General features: G+C 34.7%; 5 protein-coding genes and 1 long non-coding RNA gene across 11 annotated transcripts; 4 read left to right on the plus strand and 2 right to left on the minus strand.

Moving 5' to 3' along the window:
- On the minus strand, positions 1–2,913 carry LOC125606890. Of its 3 annotated transcripts, XR_007338150.1 has the most exons (7): positions 2,147–2,913; positions 1,933–2,018; positions 1,785–1,845; positions 1,476–1,605; positions 1,219–1,349; positions 721–1,134; positions 1–646 (listed from the first exon to the last, which is right to left on the minus strand). It is a non-coding gene; the product is annotated as an uncharacterized LOC125606890 (long non-coding RNA). The 3 variants fall into 3 exon arrangements; XR_007338148.1 differs by having other exon boundaries at positions 1–1,134; XR_007338149.1 differs by having other exon boundaries at positions 1–1,134; positions 1,219–1,381.
- Positions 2,914–4,015: 1,102 nt separating this feature from the next.
- On the plus strand, positions 4,016–5,848 carry LOC106443715 (pentatricopeptide repeat-containing protein At4g18840-like). The gene has a single exon (XM_048776980.1). It carries the CDS (start codon positions 4,016–4,018, stop codon positions 5,846–5,848), a length of 1,833 nt encoding a protein of 610 aa, XP_048632937.1.
- A 5,640-nt stretch (positions 5,849–11,488) lies between these two features.
- LOC106438417 (protein FAR1-RELATED SEQUENCE 3-like) lies at positions 11,489–15,233 on the plus strand. The gene is made up of 6 exons (XM_013879564.3): positions 11,489–11,649; positions 11,720–13,825; positions 13,909–13,998; positions 14,210–14,359; positions 14,729–14,845; positions 14,928–15,233. Exons 2-6 carry the CDS (start codon positions 11,789–11,791, stop codon positions 14,970–14,972), a joined length of 2,439 nt encoding a protein of 812 aa, XP_013735018.2. The 5' UTR covers positions 11,489–11,649; positions 11,720–11,788; the 3' UTR covers positions 14,973–15,233.
- Positions 15,234–15,706: 473 nt separating this feature from the next.
- BNAA03G22540D (NDR1/HIN1-like protein 13) lies at positions 15,707–16,767 on the minus strand. The gene has a single exon (XM_013885265.3). The coding sequence runs from the start codon at positions 16,608–16,610 to the stop codon at positions 15,840–15,842; it is 771 nt and encodes a 256-aa protein (XP_013740719.2). The 5' UTR covers positions 16,611–16,767; the 3' UTR covers positions 15,707–15,839.
- A 5,021-nt stretch (positions 16,768–21,788) lies between these two features.
- Positions 21,789–23,905, plus strand: LOC106443713 (lamin-like protein). The gene is made up of 2 exons (XM_013885264.3): positions 21,789–22,018; positions 22,620–23,905. Exons 1-2 carry the CDS (start codon positions 21,859–21,861, stop codon positions 22,961–22,963), a joined length of 504 nt encoding a protein of 167 aa, XP_013740718.2. The 5' UTR covers positions 21,789–21,858; the 3' UTR covers positions 22,964–23,905.
- Positions 23,906–24,927: 1,022 nt separating this feature from the next.
- On the plus strand, positions 24,928–27,694 carry LOC106438416 (ETHYLENE INSENSITIVE 3-like 1 protein). Of its 4 annotated transcripts, none has more exons than XM_013879562.3 (2): positions 24,928–25,385; positions 25,722–27,694. In XM_013879562.3, the coding sequence occupies exon 2, from the start codon at positions 25,760–25,762 to the stop codon at positions 27,473–27,475; it is 1,716 nt and encodes a 571-aa protein (XP_013735016.2). In that variant the 5' UTR covers positions 24,928–25,385; positions 25,722–25,759; the 3' UTR covers positions 27,476–27,694. The 4 variants fall into 4 exon arrangements, with proteins under 4 accessions (XP_013735016.2, XP_013735017.2, XP_013735014.2 ...); XM_013879563.3 differs by having other exon boundaries at positions 25,729–27,694; XM_013879560.3 differs by having other exon boundaries at positions 24,928–25,373.
- The last annotated feature ends 125 nt before the right edge of the window (positions 27,695–27,819 follow it).

Genomic DNA, 27,819 nt, shown 5'->3' on the forward strand with positions numbered 1-27,819 from the left:
TATTTTCATTTTCGGTGTGTGTATATATAGCTTACTTGGAAACGTCACCAAATGTAGTCTAACAAAATCTTTGAAGTATTTGAATTTTTCAAGAATCAGATGAAATGTAATCTGACAAAATTGCATTGCCGATGGCTCTTTCAAAAGTAGCTTGTTTCTTCCATCTATTCCAACCACTTTTCAGTTCTTGGAAACATCTTTCACTCGAAGCTAACATATAACTTAGTCAAAAATATTAGTTAACTAATTAAAATGGAAAAGTTGATATATTTACTGCAGCAAAATTACATTACACCAAGCATAAAGTATCAAAATAAAAGAACAATATGAGTTTGGTGTCAAGAAGGTTGCTAACACAATTCAAGCAGACAGTCTGGTCATGTTTTATATATTAGCGATGAAAATATTTGTTTAGGATGGAATAAAATAATGAATTCAAATACTACATTAGAGCTACAAATAGTATTACAGTGTGATATTTTATTTTTTTAATTGTGATACATCTCGGTTTGTTGTGTGACAAATAGTGGGGAATATTTGAGGAGCTTGACCTTCTAACCTTGAAGCTGGAAAATGATGAATAGCTTTATGCACGTCTGATGCATGCATCTCAGAGACTATAATATTGATCATAACCTTTTTGAAGCTGGAAAATGTTGAATAGTTTCATTAGCAAACAGTTCATGCATTTCTTCAGGTTTATGCATTAAGGTAGCTTACTCTAAAGACAACTCTATCGTATGTCGTAATTTATGTTAAGACGCCATGCAGAAAGACACTGTGAGATATATTTGCAATCTCCTTTTCTTTCCTTATCCAGAGAGTTGACAAAGCAAATGGCATATATATATTTTCAAATCAATGGAAAAATAATTAGTAACTAAAAAGGAACAAAAATGTTATTTTAGTATACATGGTAACCACCAGTTAATGAACTCTACACCTCTAGCTGCAACTTCGTCTGGGGAGACTCGGCTTCCACAAAATATCATTGTAACTTTCAAGCATAAGAATCTTTCTAACAATATATTATCGGTAGAGATATTGATCAGATGTAACCAGTATGATGTTCTTACGTACTGTTGAAAAACGATTGCGGGAAACAGAGCCTTGTATTCTGTAACGCTTCTTCACCTGACACATGGATGATCACTCATAAAAAGGCTTCAAATAATGATCAATCTTAGCTCACTATTAAGAGCTAAATTAGTTGTGTACCATAGTTTCTCGGCGTAGCTCAACATGAAGGAAAGTTGGGCTGTTTAAGCATGAAATGGAAGGACGGTCGCTGCTCCCAGCTTTGGCCACCATAACCGCTGCTGCATCCACTCCATTAGTGTATTCTCCACCTCCAAATAAACCAACAGCAGTTTATATAATTCTACATTCAATGAGTTTTACTTACTATTGTTTCAGAGGCTAGATTCAAGAAAACATGCAATAAAAAGAAACACAATTCAAAACGATTCTCTTACTCTATAACGATGTAGTCACTGGCATTTTCCTCGAACTCATCATAGAATTATACCAGATCGTTATATCCAGATAACGCCCGTAGGTTTTAACTTATCTTCTCACATCCTCTATAGATATTGCAGTTGTCATCTGCCAAACAAAAAAAAACGGATGAGCAACAGTCTATTATGAATTAAGCTAACACTCAAGTAACTTGACTGCATCTTATGAAATCACATAAGGAGCATATCGGGTGAGTTTAAAGCATTAGATAAACATAGTGTATAAACAAAGTGTAGATTACACAAATCAAAGAGAACCTTACTTACAATCTATGAAACTCTGACCTTTTGGTGAGACAATTGTTTAGCCCTTAGTGTCTTCAGCAATCTTGCGAGAAGATCGGGAAACTTGAGATTTAAGATCAAAAAACTTAAAACTTAAATTATTATTTTTTGAGATTTAAGATCAGAAAACCTTGGCATGGAGGAGAAACATATACACTCCATCAACTCCCAACCGCATTTGACGTTTGCTTCCCAAAATCTAAGCAGCCCACCAGCCTTTCAATCACGAATAAGAACAGATGGATTAAACTGACACAATTCATCGGGTCTTGTAGAGCATTTAAGTACATAAACTTGACACACAATATATATAAATATACATAGAGCCAATAAGTGAAACTTACCTGCAAGAGTCAATCATTGTGTGTTATCAAACCATCGATAGCCACAAAGTATAGCCATGTGTGTGATTGTCGAATGTAAATTAGGAAGAGAAAATCGAGGTGAGCCATGACGGAAAAGAAGAGTAGAAAAGTAGGAACTACAGAGAACTTGGTTTGGGGTAGTGAGGGTTTGTGTGTATGGCCCTAAACTTATACCAAGTGGTTGATAAATTCATGAAATATCTGGATTTGAAAGATGAAGAATCGTCAGAGGTAAAATGAAACATTGAGAAAGATTTTAAAGATCATTGATTGATATAGATCGGAGAAGATGAAGCCAAAGAGTCGGGGTGGGGGGAGGGGAATCTGAGAAGAAATAGGTTTTGGGCTTGCGAAGGATGAACTTATAATTTTTATAAAACCCACCCGAAATCCATTTCTGATCCAGCGATGTTGACGTGGCGAAATCGAACTCACTTATTGGCTGATTTAAAATGAGGACGTGGACAGCCTCCCTACTCCTCATATAACCCTTTTAGTATTAGATAGATATATATCAGATTTATTTTTTAAACACATGCTCAGGAGCGGATCCACCTTATGATTAGTAGAGTTACCTGACACCACAAAAATATGATAATATTGTTTTTTATAAGTAATTGTCCAAAAGTTCAGTTGGTAAATTATGATTTCTGACCCTATAAAAACCCGGGTGCCCTATGTGTAGCATGCCACCTCCGTCTCCAGCTGAATCACCTTCATCACACTTCCATATCCTCCAGCCGCACCACTATTCACACTTCTTGCACCACTACCACTTATAACCATTTTTATGAGCTCCACCTCCACCATAAGCTCCTTCGCCGCCATCATAGTAGATGTGGATGCTATCCCAGTAACCACGTCAAGAAGGATTGATCCACGGGATTTCGTTTGGGTGTTTCACAGGTGAAGACGGACAAGCAGGGGCGTCCCTCGGCACAGCGAGATGAAGCACCGGCCTTGGGCCCCCAAATTTTCTGGGCCCCCATTTAAAAAAAAATTTTTCTTATATATGTTTTTAAGTTTTATGGTACAAAAGAATATTGCCAATAAAGTTAGAAATGTGTCCTAACAAAAATATCATCATTTCAATGGGATCTAATAGGAAAAAAAAATAGTTTTGACTGAATTTCTTCTCATTTTCAAAGTTTTTATGTTTCTGTATGGGCCCCCATATTTTTTTTGCTTGTGGCCCCAGTTAGTACAGGACCGCCCTATCCTCGTTTCCAAGATCCCTGCAAGAATGAACAGAAGTAAATAAGTTGGTGCGCCCTACAAGCTACGCTATGCTAGTGCAGAAAGAAACACTAATATCAAAAATACTATAATTCAAGGTTAACTGTGAGTTTAACCAGCACATAACCAATTTGAGGGATAGTCCACGTACAAAATAGCAACGAAACAGATTTCCATATATAAGATTCCCAGCCAATCATTTCATCACTCCAATTAGTAACAACACTAACTATATTTCTGATTACCTTACTCTAGTGATTCAAAACGAAACTTAATTTCTCTAACCTACTACAGCATGGAGAAGGAGAGACAATAGAACACCTCTCCAAGCCATTGTTTTCCTTCTTTTTTGGATCAGCTCTTTTTGATTTTCCCTTTTTATTAAAGAAAAAAAAAACTCTTAACTCTGTTTTTGATCAGTTAAGAGTTTTTTTTTTCACATGCATCAAGCAAATATACGCAAAACCCAATTTTTATTTTAATATTCATAAGTTTGCTATTAGAGACTATCAATAAGGATATCTTTTTGTGCGTAATCATAAACAGCACTTCAAACTTAATTTCTCTGGTCTTTTTACCGCCAAACCACTGAGAAACACAACACAAAGCAGTATGAGTCTAGGATTAGCCAGATCAAGAGGAAGAGGAAACTCGATATCTCTTGATAAATTCATCGAATGCAGGAAAAATCTCTCAAAACCATCGCCAAGACTCTGGCCTGACGATCCTCGACCTCAAACAACACATCTCGACGAAACCGTGGGAATTCATCATCCCTTGCTCCAAAAGCTTGAATCTTTAAGATCCTTGAACGAGTTTGATCAAGTCTATACCCAGGTAGTAGTCTCTGGGCTCCTTCAACACTCTCTCGTCTCAGGACGAGTGATCAAAAAGCTCTGCACGTGTTTTCACACGGTTTCACGAGCTGCTTCAGTTTTCGATTCCATCCATGAACCTGACGCGTTTTTGGGTAACGCTATTCTGAGATGTCTATTGAATTCAAGACAACCGTTGGGTGCGTTGAGGTTTTACTACGAGAAAATGGTGGCTAGATGCGTTTTGCAGAACCATTACACGTTTCCGTTGGTGGCTAAGGTGTGCGCGGAGATTGGGTTTGTTAAAGATGGGGAAAAGATTCATGCTTTGCTTTCGAAGAAAGGGTTTGATTTAGATTTGTTTGTGAGGAACTCTTTGGTTCATATGTACTCTGTTTTTGGACGGATACGAGATGCACACAAGGTGTTCGATGGTGGGTCTACGTTGGATTTGGTTAGTTGGAATTTGATGATCGATGGATATGTCAAGAATGGTGAAGTAGATATTGCACGCAAGCTGTTCGACGTAATGCCTGAAAGAGATGTTTTCACGTGGAACTCTATGCTTTGCGGTTACACGAGAGTTAAAGATATGGAGGAAGCTCGGTATTTTTTTGAGGCTATGCCTGCTCCAGATGCTGTTTCTTGGAACTGTATGATTGATGGTTATGCAGCAGCAGGAGATGTTGTAATGGCTCGCGAGTTTTTCGATAGAATGCCGAGAAGAAATGTTGTTTGTTGGAATACTATTTTAGCTCTTTATGTGAGGAACAAGAAGTATACAGAATGTCTTAGACTTTACGAGGAGATGGTGGATAAAGGAGATGGATTTAAGCCAAACAAAGCGTCTATTACAAGCGTCTTGACAGCTTGTGGAAAGTTAGGCCGGGTTGATATAGGGAAGAGGATACATTTATATGTAACCAGCAATGGTATTAAACCTGATATGCTTCTCTCGACTGCTTTGCTTACAATGTATGCTAAATGTGGTGTTATGGATATGGCTAGAGAGGTCTTTGATGGGATGAGAGAGAGAAGCATTGTGTCGTGGAACTCTATGATCATGGGATATGGCATGAATGGGGATGGAGAGAAAGCGGTAGAGATGGTTCTAGATTTGGAAAAGCATGGAAACGTTGAACCCAATGGTGCTACTTTAGTTTGCGTGTTGTCTGCTTGTGTAAGTTCAGGGATGGTTTTAGAAGGCTGGTGGGTTTATGATCGATTAACCAGAATCTATAACGTTGAACCTAAAGTGGAGCACCATGGCTGCTTGGTTAATCTCCTTGCTCTAGCAGGTTTGACCAAAGACTCAGAAGAGCTTAAAGGAAAGGAGTCTCAGTCTGTTATTTGGACAATCTCGAATCTCGACATTGGAGAAAGCTTGGCGAAGCGGCTCATGAGATTACAACCAAGTGAAGTGGGACCATATGTGTTACTATCATATGTATATGCTATTGATGGAAAGTGGGAGGAAGTAGAGAAAGTGAGAAGGATGATGGATGATGCAAAGCTATGTAGAATAAGGAAAGAAAGTAGTAACTCAAGTTGCATTACAAAGATTCTGTACTCGATGTTGTGTGAGATAGGCTTGGAACTGAAGATTTTGACGCAGCCAATTGCAATTTAAGTCTTAAGAGCATGGCAAAGGAGAAAGAAAGCTTCACAAGCTATTAACAACAGTAGTAGTATTTGGTTGAGAATAGATTTTCTGACTGTAATAAAACTTCTCTTTCACAGATTCTAATCACTGGTTATCTCATTCATAAATCTAGAACTCAAATTCACTAAACTATATAAAAAAAAAATATTACAGAACGGAAGTTCTATAAGAAACACACATGAGATTCTTACAATGAATCACAGAGGGAGAAGAGAGTAATATTTATGATTTACATATACGCTGCATCACCTAGTAAAGATATGAAATGCTCAGAATGAAGAAGAAATCAGAAACACGGCCAACATAATAATTTCTAGTTATACTTTTTCTTATTCTTGTCAGAACCTGGAATTTTTCTATCCATTAAGTGTTTTCTTAGAAATAATTAATTCTAAAGATTTGTTAAGACAGTAGGATTTTTCATGTTGAACTCTAAAACAACTTTTCCAATGGAAAAAAGCAGATAAACGAAGATACCACACCTATGATAAAGTTACAAGATAATCAAGGTCTTAACTAAACAACAACATCCCCAAAAATAACTGTCCATCATGAAACCTAAAGGAGTACATAAAATGCTCTAGACTGTTTCAATAAACCTTATATCATAAAGATCTCAATAGAATGCTTTGCAAAGTAATGTTGCTAAATCAATGGTGCACCAATTTTAGCAATACACTAAGCAATATTTTGATTTAATAAAAATATTTTGTTCTATAATTTCTTTTAAATGTAGTTAATAAACATTGTGATGATTAAATATTGTTCTAAAATCAAAATATATCTATAATTTATATTGAAGGTTAAAATATGTATTTTTAAATTTGTATTCAGATTCTGAATGATATTTGTTATAATACAAAGTGTTAAAATAACATTTTTGTGAAAGGGAAAATATGTATTTTGTACAAACTAAACTATACAGGTTTGGAATTGTTGTTAGCTTTGCAACTGGCAATTTTGTGGATGTTTTTTGAGTTATTTTCACTCTAGGGCAGTTTTAAGTTTTCTATTACACTTTAGAGCAGTTGTTGCTCCTTAGACACTTTTTTCTAACTTTCTTCTAACTTGTTCTCTTCTTTTCTAACTAAAGTATAATTTAGTTATAATTAAGTGGACCCACTCAATATTTCATCTTCTTCATTATTTTTTGTAACCACGTAAGCAATTGTGTAACCATATAATAAAAACATCGGTGATAGAAACGGCTTGGCCGGAAGCTGTCGAAGAGCTTCCTCCTTCACGCCGTGCTCCCCAACTAATCCGCCTCGCTCTGTGACAGTAATAAAAAGAAGAAGCAAGATTTACGTTTTTATCGTAGAAACAAAATCAGTTAGAGCTTGAAATCGTGTCTTATATGATATTATACATGTTTAAAGGTATAATAGGCAAGAAGAAAAAAAACGGATGATTAAGATGACAATAATGGCTGGCGGCCATAGAGGAAAATTGCAGAAAACCCTAATTGATTTTGGGGAAGATGAAGTTAAAATTACTAAAATACCCCTCATTAAAAATGATTTATATGTACATGATATGTTGTACATACAAATACACTATCCACATGTACAACGATTCATATGTACATGAAACGAGACATCCCTTGTTTATGGTTCCACGTTGATTATGGTTTCCTGGAGGAGCATACCTAAATGGTTTTCCTCATGCAATCCATAAAGATATATAACATACATTTGTAAGTTATAACATTTGTAAATTTAAATAGCATTCAAATGTATACACATATCGTTGTCTTCTTGTACAACGACTCACATGTACACCGGTGTATACTAGTATGTTTTTCATATATGTACATCGATGTGTACATACAAAAATTGTTCATGTGTACATATATGATTTATTCGAATAAAGTAAACAAATTCCATGTTGCATTTTTGTTGTTATGTACATCTTGTTCATGTACACGAGTATATTGAGTAACCACATGAATATGATCTTGGCATCTTGTTCAGTGTACATGTGTACATGAGAAGACGAAAAGAATCTAAATGTACATCGTGCAAACAATGTATTTATTGTGTTAACACTATCTACATTATGTTAACATTGGTGTGAATTCTAAAAGTCGTAGAAGCTTAATTTTTTAGATAGAAAATCTACAAAAAGTTGTATATCAGAATCATCAATGTGTACACATATATTCATTGTCCACATATACACTATTTTACAAGGACCAAAAGTGAAAATTAAAGAAACTTCATCTCAAAGTTCAACAATGGCGATCAATATCTCGATGCAACAGCGGCTTCGCTTTATAGTCCACCAGAGGTAATAGAGAGAGGCTAAGATCACGGCAAAGACGTAACATACGTCATCCACCGGACTTGAGACACCGCAAAAGATAAGTCCCGTGGAAAAAAGGAGACTGTGGCGGTGGAGTTCGTTGTGGCTGTGATTTGCGGTGTATAATAAACATAGCTTGACATATCTCAAAAGATAGATTGAATAATAAAGATATTGATTATAAACATATTTTATTAAAAAAATGTTCTGAAAAAACAACATCTAATCTATTAAAATAGGAGTACAAAATTAGATTATCCCTTAGTTTTCCACTATATTTACAATGGCATGCCACTGAAGTTATTAATTAACCTATCTTTTAGGATTTTTGTCTTTTCTCTTCAATTAATGTATTTCCAAAATCAAATTCTAACTAAAAAATCATGGCAACAATAATTAATAAACCTAACTTTTAATATTTTTTGTCTTTTCCTTTTTATTATACATATGTGTATTTGAAAATAATTAATTCCATATATACATTTCGTAATTACATACATTATACGGTAATTATTTTACTAATTCCACATATACATAATAAATAGTATACAACAATTTCATTATACATAATCATAAAATTTTGATCCATAAAAACAGTTTATACAATAATTTTATTATATATAATCATAAAATTTTGATCCATAAAAAATAAAAATACATTTGTGTGATTTTACAGGTCGTATTCTAAATAAATGGATGATATAATTAAGGGTTTACATGATAAAATAAAACTACTCAATATAAACTATAAAATTATTGTGTTTATAAATGTCATATTAAAAAAAATTAAACGGGTAAATTTTAAAATATATATTATCACTTATACAAATAAATATTCATTTATCAAAAAACTAACACCTGCGCGGATGCGCGGGTCAAGCTCTAGTTGATTTTACAAAAAAAGATGAAGAACTGAAGGAAAAGAAACGAAGAAGAAGATACATGGGATCCACATTCTTTTATTTAGTTAGTTTATGACTAGAAAATGAGTTTGGTTAAAATAAACTGCCTTAGTAGCACAAACTGCCTTATAGCCTTATAGTGTAATATTAAAACTTGAAACTGTCTCCTAGTGTAATACTTTCATGTTTTTTTTGCAAAATATCATATTATATTTTAGAGTGAATTACACCCAAGGTCAGTTTCTGACTTTTTATATCACTTTAGGTCACTTTCTTATACTGAGGTAGTTTTTGATGTGAAATGACTTAATTTACCCCTTAAAAAGTGAAACTGGACTTTTTATTTAGTTACTGATGTTTTTATCAGTTTGTTGTTTTGAATTTTAAAATAGTTGTTGAGTGGTGGACCCGAGTCAGAAGATTAATTCGATTTAATAGTTGGAGACGCATGATTTCGTTTTCTCAGACAACTATCTCACTTTATTTATCTTTTATAGTTCATCTTCACGGTCACCTAGAAAAAATAGAAGAGTAAAGAAGAGTGAAGAATTACCGACGACGACGAAATCAAGTTTCCAACTGCGTTGGCGTTGCTAATGAAGATAAAGACGAGACGTGGACGACCCGAGAAAGAGAAAGCCGATGTTGAGTTGTTTATTGGCTTGTCTCTTCGTATGTTTTGCTCAGATCTTGTTTCTGCCGCAGTAAATCCAAACTGGTAACTGGATTTTTGCAGAGTTTGGCGGTTGTGGAAGGGGTGAATGAGCGATTGCCTAAGAGACGGTTTGCGTCGAACCACTACCCTAGTCGGAGTTTAGTTTACGTATGTTAATCTGGTTTTTTTAATATATTTAAAGAATTGCTTATTTGAATATGTGTACAAGCAGTATAAGCTTTGTTGGTTATAAAGAAATAAACTTGGTTGTCTTCTTGGTAACATCAGCATTGATATTGTATTTTTTACATTGTCTATATTACATGTATGTACATGTGTACAACGAACTTTTGTGTACAGTATATTTGTGGTGTACACATGTACAACATTATATATTGGTGGTGTACACATATATGTGAATGTGAATCATGTTTGACTTCACATGCAAACATTGTTCTAATGCTATTCTTAAGAAAGTACAAACCTATAATTTTGATATGTTTTTGTTAAAAAGACTTGAACTTTAATGAATACACAAATCTAAAAAAAGGAACACTAAACTAAAATGTTTTTGTTATACGACTCACGTTGATAAGATATCTACCATACCAGATTGTTATGCATGTACACAATAAAGTTTAATGGTGAATATGTGTACAATAAATATGGTGGTGTACATGTGTACATTAAATAAGGACATTTGCAAGAAGTGGGTGTTTCCATGCTATGTAGGAGGCATTGAAAACAAAAAAACTTGGTTGTGTATGGTTGTTGTTCTGATGTAATGTGCATGACACTTGTTTTTTGGATGTTTTAGTATGTTATGTATAGCTATTTGTGTACAACTTGCGGTGTGTACATGCGTACATCGAGGGTAATCAAAAGAATATGTGTACTTCTTCGTCGCTGATATCAACACGGGTGAGGTCGCAGGTGGATGGGAGACAGAGGAAGGTTTGATGTAGTTTTACAAGGAATCAGGTGTACACATGGATGAACATGCTTGTCAACACAGGGAGTGTACACATATGTACACATTATTCTCCAAGTTCATGTACACAAATTTTATCTCTTTAGAATATTTTTTTTAATTTACATAGGAATTCATCTTCTAGTTTGGCGACATAGAAAAAAGGTGAGATGTGTTTGGGTTTTCTCGTCATCTACGTTGGCGGGGTTTATATCCCCATTTTAGTTTTATCGTCGTCTACATCGTTGTTATTTACTTCGCCGTTGTCTTCGTTGCACTGTCTTTGTCGTCATCGTCACTACAGTCGTAAACAGCTTCATCGTTGTTTTTAGGTCGTTGTCGTCGTTTAGGAATTTTTCTAGCAAAAAAAGAAACAAATCAATGTTTGTAAGAGATAAAAATTTGGATAGTAGTTTATTGTAGATTAATAGATATCAGTTTTTGGGTTCTTTTGAAATAAAATAAAAATGAAAGTAACGATGAAGGAGATAGATCAGCTCAATAATTTTGGATTAATCTTGGCCATTCTAGTTAAAAGTACAAATATAAATATAATGGTTGGAAAATTAGAGAGATATAAGTCTTGTCAAAATATGGCAGAGTGGATTTTAGCCGTCGATAAAAAAGAGAGATATATGGCTGAGGTTGAATCCCGCCAATTATCTAGTTTTGTTAGTCAATGATATGTTTAAGAATAAACTAAATCAGTTGAAAATCAGCTAAAGGTTAGAGAGAAGTGCCTTTGTAGCGTAAAGTGACCTATGATGATATTAAAAACATGAAACTGACCTTGGATGTAATATTTTCTATATTTTACCTCAACTGCGTGCGCCGGAAATTAAATTTTCTGTTTTCTTATATTTTTTTTTGTTTCATTCTCCTTCTTCTGCGCAGCGCAACACAGCGCCGAGTTGTTGAAACTTATTTGCTCATTAAGGTAAACCTTGTTCGATTGCCATTCTCCTTTGTGTGATTGCATCTCTAAAAAAGTTTCTGCCTTTTTCTAGGTTAGTCGTGGATCTCAAAAGACCACCGATTGATAAACCCTATTTAGTCGGAAACGAATCAGTGTGAAGATGGATGATATTCATTTGGACATGGACAATCCACTCGGAGTTCAAGACGAGATCGGAGTTGCGGAGCCATGTGTTGGCATGGAGTTCGATTCCGAGAAAGAAGCCAAATCTTTCTACGACGAGTACGCTAGGCAGCTCTCCTTCACTTCCAAACCCCTCACTGTTACCACAGATTCTTCCTCTTCTTCTCGTGAATTCGTATGTAGTAATAGCAGCAAAAGGTCGAGACGAAGACCTGCTGAAACCTGCGATGCAATGCTTAGGATAGAGCTCAAAGGTGGTGTGGATGATAATAATAACAAATGGGTTGTCACCAAGTTCGTTAAAGAGCATAGTCATGGATTAGCAACTCCCACCACGCTCCACTGCCTTCGCCCTCGCAGGCATTTCGCGAGTTCTGACAAATCTAATGTCCCGAGCGGTATGATGTATGTTTCCATGGATGGTAGTCGAGCTAGAGTTGCTTTAAAGGAGTCCAAGAGGACGCTGGGGCGTGACGCGCATAACCTCTTGGAGTATTTCAAGAGGATGCAGGCGGAGAACCCTGGCTTCTTCTACGCGGTTCAGCTTGATGATGATAGTAATCAGATGACTAATGTTTTCTGGGCTGATTCTAGGTCTAGGATTGCTTATGCTCGGTTTGGGGACACGGTTACGCTGGATACGAGGTACAGGTGGAGTCAGTTTCTTGTTCCTTTTGCGCCTTTTACTGGTGTGAATCATCATGGTCAGGCTGTACTTTTCGGCTGTGCGCTGATTCTTGACGACTCCGAGGCTTCCTTTATCTGGCTTTTCAAGACTTTTCTAACCGCCATGAGAGATCACGTTCCTCTCTCTTTGGTGACTGATCAAGATAGAGCCATACAGGTCGCTGCTGCTCAGGTGTTTCCCGGTGCTCGTCACTGTATTAACAAGTGGGATGTGCTTAGAGAAGGTCAGGAAAAGCTGGCTCATGTCTGTCTCGCCTATCCTAGCTTTCAGGTTGAGCTGTATAACTGTATCAACTTCACTGAGACGATAGAGGAGTTTGAATCATCTTGGAGTTCCATCATTGAAAAGTATGACTTGGGAAGACATGAATGGCTTTCTTCTATATATAACGCTCGAGCTCAGTGGGTACCTGTTTTTTTCCGGGATTCATTCTTTGCTGCAGTGTTCCCTACACAAGGTTCTTTTTTCGATGGGTATGTGAATCAGCAGACAACACTTCCCATGTTCTTTAGGCTCTACGAGAGGGCTATGGAGAGCTGGTTTGAGATGGAGATTGAAGCTGATCTCGACACTGTCAACACCCCTCCAATCCTGAAGACTCCATCGCCCATGGAGAGCCAGGCTGCCAATCTGTATACACGGAGAATCTTTGAGAAGTTTCAGGCGGAGTTGGTGGAGACGTTTGCTCACACTGCAAACAGAATTGATGATGATGGTACCACCGCCACTTTTAGGGTTGCGAAATTTGAAAATGACAACAAAGCTTATATGGTGTCCTTTTGCTACCCGGAGATGAGAGCAAACTGCAGCTGTCAAATGTTTGAGCATTCCGGCATACTCTGCCGACACGTTCTGACAGTGTTTACTGTCACAAATATACTCACTTTGCCACCGCATTATATTCTGGGAAGGTGGACTAGAAATGCTAAGAGCGTTGTAGAGATGGATGAGCATGTTAGTGATGGCTTGTTACACCGCTACAACCATTTATGTCGTGAGGCCATCAAGTATGCTGAGGAAGGTGCGGCTACACCTGAGACTTATAATATTGCTTTTGGAGCACTAAGAGAAGGTGGGAAGAAGGTTTCAGCTGTCAGGAAAAGTGTTGGTAGAGCTGCACCACCTCCTAGCTCACACGGTGGTGATGCAAAGACCTCGCTATCAGCATCTGACTCAACCCCTCTGCTGTGGCCGCGTCAGGATGAAATGACACGCAGATTTAATCTTAACGATGGTGGGGCCAGAGCTCAATCTGTTGCTGATTTGAATCTGCCGCGTATGGCACCAGTGTCCCTTCACCGAGATGATGGTGCTCCTGAGAATATGGTACCCAGAGTAAACCGTTTCACAGAGTCATTTGTTTTATTCTGTCGGTGTTGGGTTATAATTTGACTTGCTTTGTCTTGCAGGTAGCTCTTCCTTGTCTTAAGTCAATGACTTGGGGGATGGAGAGTAAAAATACAATGCCGGGTGGCAGAGTTGCAGTTATCAATTTAAAGGTGTGCACTATACGAACCAGAAACGTTTTCTGTATGGTTTTTGCGTTCATTAATTTTTGATGAAATGATATCTGTAAGAATCAGAATGCTGAAGATTTGAACAGTTGACATTGGCCTTCGTGGCAAGCTAAATATGCATTAGTGATAAAGTATAGGGACATCAAATTTGTGACCGCATAAGTGAGGATTTATTTTTCACGATGTGTTACAGTTGCACGATTACAGAAAGTTTCCCTCAGCGGATATGGAGGTCAAGTTTCAGCTATCTAGCGTTACACTTGAACCTATGTTAAGGTCTATGGCTTACATCAGCGAACAACTCTCAGCTCCAGCGAATAGAGTTGCTGTCATCAATTTGAAGGTATGCTTCTTATACTCTATAGGTCGCTTCTCAACTAGTCTTCACTTGCTCAGTCGGAATTCGTCTATCTGTATGTCACTTTCAAGTAAAGACTAGAATCAGTACTTATTTGAATATGTAAAAGTGTTCTTTTGAAACCCACTTGAATTTAAGCAACAACAAAAACAGCTCGAGAATTTTGTTTCACCACTGCATAGGGACTCATGTTCATGAAAGGCTGTAGTAGCCATCTTCTTTCATGATGCATTCATTATTCATGGGATAACAAAATTACTGTCTTGTCTTTCTTTAGTAGTTAGCGAGACTTGATTGAAATAAAGAGTTTCAACTGAGTGAAAAAATACGTTTTTTGTGTATCTTATACTCCAGCTGCAAGATACTGAGACAACAACAGGAGAATCAGAGGTCAAGTTTCAGGTGTCCAGGGATACACTAGGGGCAATGTTGAGATCAATGGCCTATATCCGTGAGCAGCTCTCTATTGTTGTAAGCACACACTCCCTTTTATTTACTTACAAACCATATTTGCTACTTATCAAGACTTTAAACTGTAACTTTGCATTTGCAGGGAGATCAACCGACAGAACCACAAGGGAAGAAACAACGCAAGTGATGTTGAAAGGGAGAAGCAACCACGGAAAACTTAAAAAAAAAAAACTTTTTCAACGTAGGAAGATTCCTTATTAGGATTCGTTGGTTCAATCTTTGTGATTGATGTTGTACGATACAATGTGTAATATGTGCAAATGTGGAGAAACAGGTGGGGGCATTGAGTCTTGATTCAAGCCAGGTTTTGAATTGTATATATATATCCTTTTTCAGACATTCATGAACCCATCCGCTTGAATGCAATGTTAGATTTGATTGATGGTCACAGTGAATTATTTTTTTTCTGTTTCAAAAAAGAAAGCTGCGTTGAGGGACAAAATAAAGAACTCTAGGAATAGTTATAATTTCTAATTTTAATGATACTGTAATATACCACATGAGAATAAGGTTACATCTTTATTGTGATTTGGTTTTAATGTATTATATAGGTATAGAATATAGATATTACAAAAGCGATTTCTTCTCTTTGAGCTGGCAGTCGTTTGACATGGGAGCTTCTCTGGTTGCGTGAAGAGGTTCAATTATATACTCTGTTTGACTCTTTCGACATAACATAGCTAAGCATCGCTTTTTTTGTTTATTGATGAACTGCGTTTTAAATGCATCTCAAACTTGAACAAAAAAGAAGTTTTCAACATATCATCATCAAATAAGTTCGGTAAAAGAAAAAAATATCATCAAATAAGTTTCAATTTGGAATCTTCTTCATTTCACAAATACGTGCCATCCAATTACAAATTCACAATGTATGATTTTATAGATTAAAAGTTTCCAAAAATACGCAAGTCAAACAACCAAAAATATTTAAAAATACATAAAAATCCTACGATCCAAAATGGCTTCTGTACTTTTCTTTTTTTTGTTTTATAAATCACCAAAGGTCCACGTCATGGCTACACTTGCTCGACACAATTCTGGTTGGTGCCGCCAATTTATCAACCGTAACATCGCAGTTAACATTAACGGTTATCGTCCACGTCTTAACGGAACCAATCTTAATCTTCACAGGCGCTCTAGTCTTCAGTTTAAACGGAAAACTTTTCCTGCTCAGATCGTTACGCATCTCCTTTCGTATACCACTAGTTAACTGGATTTTCGATCCCGTCAACACCGTCTTAACCACCGTTACATTCTTAGCCGGCTGATAAAACACAGGCAAGGCACCGTGACAAAGATCCACATCTTCGTAGAAAACATCCACCGTACTTCCTGTCTCAAAGTAGATCCCTATTTTTCCGTTACCGTTACGTGACATAACGGTGACATTGAATTTGGGTGAATTTGGAGACGGCGACAACAGATTGATGCCCGAGACTGAGAAATCTTCGACGGAGTATTTCGGAGCTTCGGGACGGAAGACGAGGTAGATAACCGCGAGGGAGATACCGGCGAGGACGACGAGAATGAAAATGGCGGCGAGGAAGGAGCAGAAGCAGCTCCTGCAGCGACTTCGATGGACTTTCTTCTGAGAGAGGTGTTGGAAGCGGTGTGCGTTTTCTGGAGGAGGAACATGGTAGATCTGATCCTTGGGGACTTGGATGACGTAGGTCGCTGGTTTTCTTGGAAACTCGCCGGAGCTGAAATTGTCTGAGAATTGACCGCTCACTGGAGGTGAATCGGCGGGATATACTCTTTCAGCCATTTAAGAGAGATAGAGAGAGAGACACTAACTTAGAAACAACTGAAGACTAACAAGGAAAAACAGGAAGTGAACGAAACTGAATTTGAAAATGATAAAAACGCACAAAACTGTGTTTAGTACAGAAGCGTTTATGGGACATATATAAATGCAAGTATTTAAGCGGCAGAAACCGCGTAGAGAAAAAATAGATCGCGTGAAGGGTCCACATGAAATCCTTTGTTTGAAAAAAAAATATTTTTATTTTAGTTTTACGATTAGCTAATAAATCAAGCCGTGATTAGTGATGAAAAAAATAGAATTAGGTAGCTCAGACAATTTTTTAAACAAAAAAATAAAAAATATTTTTATTTTATTTTTACGATTATCTGTCCATAGATTTTCTTTCTAATATAGAATTATAAAATAAACATTCTTTTACTAACCAATAAATTTTTGAATATAATAGCTCAGACAAGTTATGTAGTTCCTAAATTTATATGATGCAGTTTTGTTGCCTATTTCTTCTTTATCTATTATAACAATAATTAATCATAACTGAAACTAAAAACATGTGATTACTAAGATGTATGTTATGTACTGCAGATAAATGATTAATAGTGTTTTATGAAATAGTTATTATATATGTATAAGGTAGAAAATATTTACAAGGGAGTGAGTGATCAAACCGTAGAAATGAAATAAATAAATAGATAATTGTATTTGAGAGTATATAAATAAAATTACGTGCCGCACGTGTAAGATAACAAGCGCAAGTTCTTTGGCAAAAAGTAAAAAAACTACAAACACAAGGTTATTAAGAGTATTACCAAAAATAAGGTGGAAAAGTTGTAGAGTAAACAAGCGTCAAATCAGAGAAATTGTTTTCTTCTTTAAAAATTACAGAAGTTAAAAGTAACGTGTTTACTTCTAAATAATTAGTAACTTGCATAAACATAATAAAAAATATTATCATTTGTTTCACTTGACTGGTAATGGTAAGCATATCATCTAAATTAAGAGTAATAACTTTTGGAAGATATAATATTGGTAATTACGACATTCGGTCAAAGCCTAAGTACATTCGGAGTGCTGCACATTAGCCGCAGACTTCAAATGATGAACAAGTATTTTTTTTAGTGATTAGTACATTTGGGCTCGAAAGACCTTTTAGCTGTTTATTAGGTGATCTAAAAGTTTTAGCCATTAAATGCTTTTGCTAAAAAAGGGAGTCATATAACTTTTATGACACTTCTTTTAAACAAAATCCTAAGACATGTATCGTAGGAGTGTTCAATCCGGTAAACTCAAACTAATTAAAAATCAATAGAATCGAAATAAAAAAGTAGTTTAGATTTGATAATATATAATAAACTGAATGGATAACATTTTTAAGAAACGCGGTATATAAATATGGTTTACTATATAAACCAATCAAACTAAATAAACCGAATAAACGGTTCAATAAAAATATAGTAGTATAATTATATGTAAATTATAATTAACAATGTCTACCTAATTTATTTTATTGATATGATCTTCATACTTAAAATGTCAATTTTAATAATTTAATATTTTATTGTAAGGTATAAAGTTATTTTTTCATTTTTGTCAAATTAAACAAAACATAAATTTTACTTTTTTGTTGACAAATATATATGCTACTATTTAGTTATATAATAATATTATTACTAATTTTCTAATTTTTACTCTATAAGATTATTATTATTAACTTAATATGTTTATTAATCATTTTAAATAGTAAATAAAAAATAAAAATCGTCTATTTAAAAACCAAAATATTTTCATGTTATACTAAAGCCGATATTTATTCATATAAAGTAAAATTCACAAAATATTATAAAAGATAGAGAAAAAGACTAGGATAGCACCAAACCAAGTTTTTGTTCCCAAAGTAGCATTCAAGGTTCAAAATCACAAAAATAGGTTTCATTAAAGAGGTAAATATACACTTATACCCCTTGGGTTAATTAATCCAAACCTTAGGGTTTAGAGTTAAGGGGGTGGGGTTTTGGAATTAGAATTTAAAATTTTATAAAAAATAAATACTAAAATAAAAAATAAAAATATTTAAAACAGTTTCAAAAAGTATTTTTAAATTATAAAAAAGAGAATTTGAAAAAAAAATAAAAAAAATTTCAAAAAACAAAATTCAAAAAAAAAATTATAAAAATTTCGAATCTGAAAACATATAATCTGAAACTATAAAAAAAATTCTTTTTTTTCATTTATTTTATTTTATTTTATTTTATTTTATTTATTTTTGTTTGTTTATTTAATTTTAAACCAAGGGTATTAGGGATATTTTACCCTTTAATGAATGTCATTTTTGTGACTTTCTCCTTCTAGTGCTATTTTTGAGACATAAATTTCAAAAGGTGCTATTATTGATAATTGCCCTAAAAGATAAATACATTTATAGATTTTTTGTATAAAACCGAATAAATCAAAAACCAACGGTATATAAACTGAACCAAATCAAAGTAGGTATGGTTTTAACATGGTAGCTATTTTTTGTAAACTAAATTACCAAAAAACTGAAAAAACAGAACCAAAAATGAACCGATATCTGTATTGGACACCCATATATGCCCCTAGGTATATTCGGATTTGTAATGAATGTATTACCTATTACAGTAAAGTTATATATGTACTCGCAGGACAGATATGCCACCCGGATAAACATTATTTTTAGAAACGTCATGATGTCTAATAATTAATTTTATGTGGAGATCACATTGTCATTGTGGACTTCACGTTAGGCTTGTTGTTTCTATGGAATTTCTTTATTTTTAGGCTTTGACTAAACAAAACTAGTTATATCTTTGTAATAGAAATAGTCATCGATTTACTTACAACTACTCCACATTTGTCTTAAGAACATAATGTGAAATAAGTAACTTTATGAAGAGTTTTTATTCTTTTCAATTTAGTTCATGGTTTATATATTAAGTCGTAAAAGTATTTTTATTTTATTTTTTAAAAAGAGATCTACTACCCTTCCTTCCTGTTAGGTAATCTCGCGGACAAGCAAGTTATTACGAGCGGAGTCTTTATGATCACTCTTTTGGGAAACATGCGCAACGGGATATTTGATGTGTTCTCCACACTTATGTGAACATGAAAGTATCACATATTGTATAAACAAAAACTAAATGAGCCAATAACTTTTTACGTGGAAAACTCTTTGATGTTAAAAAGAAAAAATCATAGGACAGTAGTCTACTCAACAATACACTGTATAAATGAGAATGAATAAAATCACATCCTTCATGTTCAACACAGAACAGATCTAGAAACCCTACTTACAAAGAGTTATCTTCACACACGATACAACAATAAGAACAAAAAAAAAGCAACACAAAAACTTCAAAACATGCAGCCAAAAAACGACCTCGGCTCACAAGAATTTCGGTAACCAGAGACTAATCCCAAAATACAAATCCACGATGAAAAATTCAACAACACCTCTGCCAAATTTCGGCTAAATCAGAGAAGTTTTCACTGTCGGATTTACGAAACACTCAAGACAATACTACTGAAGAACTATAACAACCAGCTTCACTAAAACCCAAATAACAGAATATCCAGTCGTTGAAATTCAAATCCATTCGGTAAATCTCTAATCCACTGAGTGAAAAAAGATCACACAAAATATCAGCCAGATCAGAATCCATTTAACCCTCCAAAACCTGCCTTGACAAACTCAGATAAATTATGTCTTCTTCCTCTCATTCTCTCTTTTGTCTTAAAAATCTTCTTAAATATTTTTTATTTTCTTTTGTTTACTAAGTGTTAACCACACTAATTATATTAATAAATTTTTTTGTAGTGTCTCACTAACCCTAAAGTCCCAATACTAATCTCATGGAACAATACCATTGGCTTAAACCCAAGTTAATTGGTTCTCTTCAACCAAACCCATTGGATTTCTCAACTTTAAGGAACCAACAAACTTCCCGTCTGACTAGGTAGAGGAAGCAGCCATTCCGGCTATCGCTCTGCAAACCTCAAGCTTCCCCCTTGCTAATGTCTTTGTCATCATATCAGCTCTTATGCATGAACTTTTTCAAGTTCCACTATTTTTGAAGCAACCATATCATGTATCTAATGATACTTCCTATGAATGTGTTTCGAATTCGAATGAATTGTAGAGTTCTTCTCGAGACAAATAGCGCTTTCACTGTCATAAAGCAATACATACTTTTCCTTTTGAAGCTGGCCTCTTCACATAAGTTCTTCATCCATAAAAACTATTTACAGATTTATGTTGCATCTATGAACTCTGCCTTAGTGGTGAATAGTAAAACACAATTTTGAAACCTTAACTACCATACCACATATCCACCTGCACATTTTACCAAGTAATTCGAAGTAGACTTACTAGAATGAACTTCTCCAAAAATGTCAGCTTCAGTATAACTGATAAGCAATAGCTTCATATTTATAAATGTAATCTTTAAAATCAGGAGTCCTTTAGAGATATCTCAAAATTCACTTTACATCATTCCAGTATAATCTTTCCCAATTGGAGAGAAACCTGCTGACAACTCCAACGACGTAGGTTAAATCTGGTCTTTTGCAGAACATAAAATACATCAAACTACTAACTGTAAAAGCATATGGAACTCTCGCCATATCTTCTTTCTATGTGTATGTCTTCGGACTCGTTGACTCAATATTAAATGTGCAGCAAGAGGAGTGATCAACACTTTAGATTGTTCATGTGAAACCATTTATATACAAAGTCATATTACATGAGAGTTAATAAATTTTACATTGAAAATCAAAAACGACATGTAATTTGAAACAAAAATATTTTTCTAAAATGTGAATCTATTAAGAAATGGAGGGAGTATATGAAAATCTAAGATTAGAAATGAATGTCGTGTAAGATATGGATTCTTTTTTTTGATAACTTTCTTTTGATGCAAGTAATTCTTTGCTTTCTCTATAATTTTTTTATTCCATAATTTAAAATAGAAAAAGCTAAAATATAGGGCCGAATTAGAATCCTTGTAGACCAAAAAGAAGGAAAAATTCTTCGAAGGGGACCAGATCTTAGAGAAAAAAAAAACAAAAAAGAGGTGTGTGAAAAAAGCTCATGCGTATACAATGAAGTTAACTGAATTTTTGTGGTTCATGCAAATATGTAACTCACGCTAATGTTCATGCTCCTTGCAATATATATACATAAAGCAAACAAACCCATTCAAGCACAAACCAAGTTGACCACAAAAGTAAAAGAAAAATGGGGATAAGAACTATTTGGGCATTATTAATGATGATGATGATAATTGAAGTAGAGTCGAGTCTTCACAGAGTAGGCGGTGGAAAATACAATTGGAAACCCGATGTTAACTTCTCCGATTGGGCCAACCACCAACGCTTCTACTCCGGCGACTGGCTCTGTTAGTATATATAACATTATTTCATTATTTTTTTCAATTTCCTAAATTATTTTCTTTGAACAAAAAAAAACTGCAAAACCAAATTAATTAGTAGGTCAAATATTTTAAACTTAAGAAATATATACACCATTTCATATTATTTAAGTTTTTAGGGGTCATTATTTTATTTTTTTAAGACCTAGTGTTCAAGATTTAAATCCATTTTAGAGTAATGTTTTTGTATTTGAGGGTTGAGTTTTAGATAATTTATTAAATTATTTCTTTTAAAATATGATTTATTTTGCTGATTTAGGTGAGAAATATTTCCTCATTGTTTTTGCAACTTACTATTTTTATGATAAAAAAATCAAAGTAGCGACTTACTATTTTTAAGTTTAAGTTTTTAAAGAAGCCTTGTAAAAAAAGTTAAACTTATAAAAGTAGACCAATTATTTGAAAAACTATTATAATACAGCAATTTCAGGTTAATTTAAAAATTTAGGATTTAGAATTGAGCCATTTTTAGTTTGGATGATATAGATTAGAGTTTGGTTGGTCCACTTTTTTATTTGTACATGAATTATGGTAAATTTTAATCTAATTTCTCATCTAAAATTGGTAGATTTTGGGTTCGATCGGACCCGTCACAACATCCTCCAAGTAAACAAGAGTAGCTACGAGCAGTGCATCGATAATGATTTTATATTCAACGTGACAAGAGGAGGACGAGATGTGTTCCAACTTCTTCAACCAATGCCTTATTACTTTATTTGCGGTAGAGGTTATTGCCTCAAAGGAATGAAGCTCTCCGTTAACGTCCTTCCTCAGCCGCCGCCTTCAACTTCGACTGTTCCCATCATTCCCGCCTCAACCGCCAACACTCTCATAATAGACTCAAACGCTTTCACCGCTATTGCTACCACCATTCTTACGGTCTTCATTTTTAAAGCTTTATACTTCGAGTAGGCTATGTGACTATTTCGTTTCTTTGTTGAATTGGATTTTGGTGATATGTGACTATTTCGTTTCTTTGTTGAAATGGATTTTGTTGCTTTAAATTGAAACTAAAGTTCAATTTCTGACATGTTCATTACATTATCTCTTTATTTTGTTCTTATGTTCTAGTTGATTAAATCTAGTGAACCATTTTCGATAGTTATTATATAGAGAAGAGCTGCCACTTGTCATTTCTCCTCTAAACTTTGCCTTTCATTAAAGCAAATTTTGTTTCAATCCTTTGAGCCAGACCACGATTAACCCTTACGTCTTCTTCATCTGCACACCGAAATTTAAGGGTTTACCAGTCCCTTCAATCTCCGACATCGGTGTCGTTCACACACACACTCAGACAACAACAATGGAGTTTGGAGTGACTGGGTTGCTAAAATGGACGTGTATGATCTCTCTGGTCTTCAATGGTGTCTTTTTGTCTTCGGTCGTAATCAAGCGTAATGTTCATAGTTACAGATTCATCTCCTTTATTGCCTTATTAAGGCTATCGATCCACAACAACACGATCTGCCATTCAGTGCAACTCTGTCTTCTCCAAGGCGGTGTATACAACTCTGTCTTCTTCAAAAGAATCTGATCTGAAGCCAAGGCGATCCACAATAATCATTCTCTCAATCTTCAAAAGGCTAACTCCTCTGATCTGAAGTCAGGTCGCTGTTCTTCTACCGTTGAGGTTAAGTTGCTCAGATTCTGGGAAGAAGTCAAGCGTGGTGGCGAACTAATCCCCATCCAACCAGTTTAGTAGAAACAAGAGCATGTTCGTGGAAAGAACATAAAACATTCCTGATAGCTTCAGGTCTTCTGTTAAGGCCAAGTACGCCGAGTGGAGACCAATCTTGAAGCTCAAGACCGGTGGACGCTGTGTGGATCAAAACAAGTAACAATCAGTGAAGATCACAACAAATCGATGAATCAAGAATCATAGAGACACAATCCTGAATGATTGGGACTCTAACACCCATCGCTCATTGATGATTCTGGATTCCGTATTATATATTTTTCTCAAATATACATAAATATTTTTATGCTGCTTGCTTATTTTTTTAAAAAATAATAAATTGGCTTTTCTTTTCGAATTTTTAAATATAAACCTAAGAAGAAATGTATTAAAATCTATTAAATTTAAGAAAAGAAAATATTGTGAACAAAATAAAATAGTTATATTTTATGAATTGTTTTAATATAGTAACAAATATATTTTTTTAAAAAATAATAAATTTGTAGTAAAAATAGTGAAAATTATAACTAAAAATAAAATATTTTTTCATTAAAAATATATTAATAAATCAATAAAAATTTCATTAAAAATCAAAATATATTTGTTATTTTTCACCGAGTTACTGTTCACGAAGTTAATATATTTTGAATCTCATTTTAAAATTTTTATTTATTTATTTTGTAAAACTTGAATTTATAAAAACAAATTTGGAATATTTATGAAATATAATTTTTTTAAGATAAAAACGGTAAATGAAAAATATTTAAAAATCATAAACTTAGTCTTTATTTAAATTACAATGATCAATAATGAATACTTAATAGTACTAAATTTATTATAAACTTAGTCATTTAGATTTAATAATACAATCGTAAAATTTAATGTAATACTATTAATTTTACCATCCATTAAAAATATTTTTCTTTTTTCTTTTGATAATAAATTTTACTTTTGTATTATATGTAAATACAAGATTTTAAAAAATATCATTTTACCATGCATTTTTATTTTTAATAGTATGAAATGTTAATTGTAACTGACCTAAAATATATACCTAAATATATAGTTAAAATATAAAATGTAAATAAATATTATAAACTAAAACTACAAAACTTTAATAAATATAAAATTTAAAGTGATAAAATAATTATTTACAAATTATCAATAGTCTAAATTTTGAATTATTAAAATTAAAAATTTAAAAATACTAATATTATTTTATTGTAAAGTTTAGCATTAGGATTGATGACGGAAAATAAAATATAACACCATAAATATTAAATTTGGTTTTATTCCAACTTCACATTTTAGTGGTTGACTGTCAATCAATGTTTGTTTTATTTTAATTGTTATAGAAGAAAAGGAGAAAAAGAGAAGATGAAACGGTGAAACTTTTATCTTTAAATCCCCACCAGCATAGCATCTTCCTTCCTCTCTCTCTCTCACCTACGGACTCCAGTGATCAATATCTCTTTCGCTACATTTGATCTTCATTTGACTTTTCTCCTTTCCTTGTTCATCTTTCAAAACCGAGGCTTCGACAAAAACAATCAACACTTCCTCATCTTCTTTCTTTAAAACCCTCTGCAAACAAAAGCTATAGAGAGAGAGACCACTTTTGGTGCTCTCTATTTGCAACTCTTTCAGGCAACACTCTTGGTTTTGCTGCTCTTATTGTTTCTGTTTATGTTGATGCTTTTTTAATGTTATCCAGATTTTTGGGCTGAATTGTTATCTAAGTGTAGATGAGATAATTACTTTCTACTTTCTAGACTCTTTTAGTTTAGTTTGATGTCTTCTTGTCAAATCAACTAAAAAGTTCTTTTTGTTGTTGATATTTTAGTTTTTTTTTTCTACGTCAATGATCTGATTAATTAGTTTTGAATTTAGTCTGCAATTAATTAAGGCTTCTCTTCTTCTGTTTACTTTATAAATCTGATTGTATACTTAATTGACTATATGAAGATAAAACAAATACTAATAATTCTTTTTCAGGTAACAGAAGTGGATTGGATCTGGTTTGATAGAGAGAGATGATGATGTTTAACGAGATGGGCATGTATGGAAACATGGATTTGTTCTCTTCGACATCTCTTGGAGAAACCGATGTGTGTCCATTTCCAAAAGATCATCCAGTGGTTGAAGATGATTACACAGACGATGAGGTGGATGTTGATGAGCTGGAGAGAAGGATGTGGAGAGACAAAATGCGTCTAAAACGCCTCAAGGAGCAGCAGAGCAAGTGTAAAGAAGGAGTGGACGCTTCGAAGCAGCAGAGACAGTCACAAGAGCAAGCTAGGAGGAAGAAAATGTCGAGAGCACAAGATGGGATCTTGAAATACATGTTGAAGATGATGGAAGTTTGTAAAGCTCAAGGCTTTGTTTACGGTATCATCCCTGAGAAAGGCAAACCAGTGACCGGTGCTTCTGACAATCTGAGGGAGTGGTGGAAAGACAAAGTCAGGTTTGACCGTAATGGTCCAGCCGCCATTGCCAAGTACCAAGCGGAGAACAATATCGCTGGAGGGAGTAATGATTGTAATAGTTTGGTTGGACCAACACCTCACACACTTCAGGAGCTTCAAGACACAACTCTTGGATCGCTTTTGTCGGCGTTGATGCAACACTGTGATCCTCCCCAGAGACGGTTTCCTTTGGAGAAAGGTGTTCCACCGCCGTGGTGGCCTAATGGGAGAGAAGAGTGGTGGCCTCAGCTTGGTTTACCTAGTGATCAAGCTTCTCCTCCTTATAAAAAGCCTCATGATTTGAAGAAAGCTTGGAAAGTAGGTGTTTTGACTGCTGTTATCAAGCATATGTCGCCTGATATTGCGAAAATCCGTAAGCTTGTGAGGCAATCGAAATGCTTGCAGGATAAGATGACGGCGAAAGAGAGTGCCACTTGGCTTGCCATTATCAACCAAGAAGAGGTTGTGGCTCGGGAGCTTTATCCCGAGTCATGTCTTCCTCTTTCTTCTTCATCTGTGGGAAGTGGATCTCTTCTCATCAATGATTGTAGTGAGTATGATGTTGAATGTTTTGACAAGGAACAGCAACAGAGTTTTGACGTGGAAGAGCTAAAACCTGAGATAGTGGTGAGTATGAATCATCCAACAAGCTTTGGGATTTGTAGAATGCAGCAGTTTCCTGTGAAGGAAGAAGTCGTGGCCACCGTGGGAAACTTGAAGAGGAAGCAGAACAATGATCTGAATGTTATGATGATGGAGAGACCAGGTTTCACTTGTGAGAATGGTCAGTGTCCTCACAGCAAGATCAATCTTGGTTTCCAGGACAGGAGCTCAAGGGACAATCACCAAATGGTTTGTCCATATAGAGATAATCGTTTAGCGTATGGAGTGAAGCCAGTAGTTGTATCACAACAGTCACAACCCTTTCCTCAGCCAGTCCAACCGGTCGACCTATCAGGCTATGGAGTTCCCAAAAATGGGCAAAAGATGATCACTGAGCTAATGGCTATGTATGACAGAAATGTCCAGAGCAGCCAAGCTTCAAATCAAAGCATGATCAGTGATTCAACAGCAGCTCAGAATTATCAAGAACAACAGCTTTGTTTCAACCGCAATCAGATGTTCATGCAACAAGGGAACAGTGAGATTAACAATCAGTCTCAGATGGTGTTTGATTCGACCTCGTTTGATATTGCATCATTCGACTACAAAAATGACTGGCAAGCTGGAGTTATGGAAGGAATGGGGAAGCAGCAGCAGCAAGATGTATCAATATGGTTCTGAGTGTAATCTCTTCTCTGCAACATTCTTTCTTATTAACTGTGTAATTAAACTCCATGTTTCTTAACTTCTTGGAGTTTATATCTATTGGCACCAACGCTCATCTGTATTGTTGATGATGATGAAGCCATCTTCTTTCTTTTTTTTGTATGTGTTGTGTGTGTGTGTGTGAAGTCATTGAGTCAGCTTATGTTTAATAAACTCATTATCATTTTGGTCATCTTTGTCAATGCTATTTGAAAACAATGATAATAATTGTTTGAGCTGTAAGCTGTTTGAATCTTGGTTTTAAGTCCCATGAAAACTAGTATAATAAACATGAAAACAAGATAAAACTATTTTTAACT

Source organism: Brassica napus, chromosome A3, assembly GCF_020379485.1.
Source record: "Brassica napus cultivar Da-Ae chromosome A3, Da-Ae, whole genome shotgun sequence".
NCBI lineage: Eukaryota > Viridiplantae > Streptophyta > Magnoliopsida > Brassicales > Brassicaceae > Brassica > Brassica napus.

What these genes read in the sequence shown, in the direction of transcription:
- LOC106443715 (XM_048776980.1), top strand. Translation starts at nt 4,016, where the DNA reads ATGAGTCTAGGATTAGCCAGATCAAGAGGAAGAGGAAACTCGATATCT.
- LOC106438416 (XM_013879562.3), top strand. Translation starts at nt 25,760, where the DNA reads ATGATGATGTTTAACGAGATGGGCATGTATGGAAACATGGATTTGTTC.
- LOC106438417 (XM_013879564.3), top strand. Translation starts at nt 11,789, where the DNA reads ATGGATGATATTCATTTGGACATGGACAATCCACTCGGAGTTCAAGAC. An exon ending in ATGGTGCTCCTGAGAATATG is followed by an intron (nt 13,826 to 13,908) that starts GTACCCAGAGTA and finishes TTTGTCTTGCAG; the next exon opens with GTAGCTCTTCCTTGTCTTAA. An exon ending in TTGCTGTCATCAATTTGAAG is followed by an intron (nt 14,360 to 14,728) that starts GTATGCTTCTTA and finishes CTTATACTCCAG; the next exon opens with CTGCAAGATACTGAGACAAC.
- BNAA03G22540D (XM_013885265.3), bottom strand. Translation starts at nt 16,610, where the DNA reads ATGGCTGAAAGAGTATATCCCGCCGATTCACCTCCAGTGAGCGGTCAA.
- LOC106443713 (XM_013885264.3), top strand. Translation starts at nt 21,859, where the DNA reads ATGGGGATAAGAACTATTTGGGCATTATTAATGATGATGATGATAATT. An exon ending in CTACTCCGGCGACTGGCTCT is followed by an intron (nt 22,019 to 22,619) that starts GTTAGTATATAT and finishes TAAAATTGGTAG; the next exon opens with ATTTTGGGTTCGATCGGACC.